General features: G+C 61.5%; 1 protein-coding gene across 1 annotated transcript; it reads left to right on the forward strand.

The window, feature by feature from the left end:
- The first annotated feature begins 230 nt into the window (after positions 1-230).
- On the forward strand, positions 231-2,315 carry NANOS1 (nanos C2HC-type zinc finger 1). Its single transcript, XM_072971985.1, is given in 2 exon segments — positions 231-639; positions 641-2,315. Coding segments are annotated over 2 exon segments (879 nt in total). The 5' UTR covers positions 231-591; the 3' UTR covers positions 1,472-2,315.
- Positions 2,316-2,546: the final 231 nt, after the last annotated feature.

A 2,546-nucleotide genomic window follows, 5' to 3' on the forward strand; every position in this document is an offset into this window, starting at 1 on the left:
TCTCACCACCAGGCCGAGGGAGATCCAGGCCTGGTCACCTGTTCCAAGCCCAGGGCACAGAGCTCAGGCGAAGGCAGCCGCCCCTCCCGTGCTCCTCTCCCCTACTTTTCCCTCCCCTCCCAGCTACGCGGGCAGGGCACGCCCCCTCCCCGGGATTCACCAATCAGCGTCCGGAGCGGCGCCTGTGGCGCAGGGGGCTCTGGTCGGCAGCCAATTAGCACTGGGGCCTCAGGCGGCGCCTCGCCCGCCCCCTCCCGGAGTGAAAGCCGCCCCGCAGCTGGCTAGGCCGGCGCAGCGCGTGGGGCGCGGGAGCCGCGCGGGCGGGTGGGGAGCGCGCGCACTGCCTGCCCGCCCCCCGCGCGCCCGCCTCTGCTCCGCCTCCGTCCGAGGCGCGGGCGAGGTGGCCGGGGCGGGGGAGCGCAGAGGGCAGGGCCGCGGCGGCGAGGCCCGGGGGCGGGGAGGAGCGGGACCCGATAAAAAGCGGCGAGGCGGCCGCACCCCGCGGCAGGCCGGCGGGCAGGCTCGGCGCGTCCCTTCCGTCCGGCCCGTGCCGGCGGCGGGGAGGCGGCGCGCGCGGCCCGCAGCCCGCCCATGGAGGCTTTCCCCTGGGCGCCCCGCTCGCCCCGCCGCGGCCGCGCCCCCCCCGCCCATGGCGCTCGTGCCCAGCGCCCGCTACGTGAGCGCCCAGGGCCCGGCGCACCCGCAGCCCTTCAGCTCGTGGAACGACTACCTGGGGCTCGCGACGCTCATCACCAAGGCGGTGGACGACGAGCAGCGCTTCGGCTGCGCCGGAGGCGAGGACCGCGGTGGCGGCGGCGGCTCCCCGCCCTCCTCTTCCTCCTCGTCGTGCTGCTCCCCCCATGCGGGGGCCGGGCCCGGGGCACTGGGGCCGGCGCTGGGTCCTCCCGACTACGACGAGGACGACGATGACGACGACAGCGACGATCCGGGGTCTAGGGGCCGCTACATGGGGGGCGCCCTGGAGCTGCGCGCGCTGGAACTGTGCGCGGGCCCCACCGAGGCCGGGCTGCTGGAGGAGCGCTTCGCGGAGCTGAGCCCGTTCGCCGGTCGCGCCGCCGCCGTGCTCCTGGGCTGCGCGCCCGCCGCAGCCGCCACCGCCGAGGTGGCGCAGCGCGAGGAGCCAACCCCAGTATGGGCGGCCGAGCCCCGGCTACACGCCGCCTCCGGGGCGGCCGCCGCCCGGCTGCTCAAGCCCGAGCTGCAGGTGTGCGTGTTTTGCCGGAACAACAAGGAGGCAGTGGCGCTCTACACCACCCACATCCTGAAGGGACCCGACGGGCGAGTGCTGTGCCCCGTGCTGCGCCGCTACACGTGTCCCCTGTGCGGCGCCAGCGGCGACAACGCGCACACCATCAAGTACTGCCCGCTCTCCAAAGTGCCGCCGCCGCCCGCCGCCCGTCCGCCGCCACGCAGCGCCAGGGACGGCCTGCCCGGCAAGAAGGTGCGCTGAGGGCCCGGGCTCGGGTCTGCTGCTGCCACTAGGGTCACCGCCTGCCCACTCTCGTTTTTGGTCTGCGCACCATCTCTCCCTTGCTGCTGGGGAGCGTGGAGCTCAGCAGTTGGCGCTACTTGGGAATGTCGTCTTGGTTTGTTTTCAAAGGAAGCCGGCGGTACGGAGTACTTTCTTGTAGAAGAGCGTTGAGACTAGATGCTAAAATCTTGATTTGTTTATCTCTAGTTTGTGCACATCCAGACGGTGACGGATGGGTATTCCAGTAACTGAAATATGGCAATTTAAAGGCGCGCTGTTTATTTACTCTGTACGTGGACCTATTTTAGACGCGCATCAGTGTGAAATGGTCTCAATCTGATCTTGGATGTTTAATTTTATGAATGGAGGCACTTTACTAGGTCTAGAATATTTTTTTAAAAGCCTCTTAACTGAACTTAAAACTGGCGATTTTATGGAATGTCGGCAAAATGACTATTTTATTGTTTGGAACAAGTAATGTTTCTGTTGTCCTTAACCAGTTATTCTAATCCCAGGTGAAACAAGCCCCTGCCTGGTAGCATCATTAAGTGAAGGCTTAGTAAACTTTTCAGTATTCGTTTGGGTGGGTGTTCCCTCCTTGTGGCTTGTTTCTGTCCTAACTGGAGGTGTAAACATGCACAATCTGTAGCAGGTAGAATACAGTTCCTTAGCCTTTTATGTACCAGATCTTTTATTACTGAATGACAACTAGCATTTTCCACCTTTAAAATTTTTGCCAAGTTATAATCATATTGTGTATACACTTGGAAATGGTGCTGTTTAAAAACCGTGTGTGTTTATACAGTAACAGTATATGAATTCATTAATCTCGCCTTTAACTCTGGTACTTTTGTCTATGTATTCCTCCCTCCCCTAATTTCTAGTTCTTCAAAAACATTTGTGATATAAGACCAAAAAGGAGCAGTATTAATTCACTCTGAATTGCTCAATTTCAGCATTCCTAAATAGTGGAAAGCTCATTCCAGCTGTTGCCTCTCCAATTAAATTTAAGATGGGGTACTTTTGAGCTCTGGAAGGTTAATGTAATGCTATG

The sequence above is a fragment of the Vicugna pacos genome, chromosome 11 (assembly GCF_048564905.1).
Source record: "Vicugna pacos chromosome 11, VicPac4, whole genome shotgun sequence".
Taxonomy (NCBI): Eukaryota; Metazoa; Chordata; class Mammalia; order Artiodactyla; family Camelidae; genus Vicugna; species Vicugna pacos.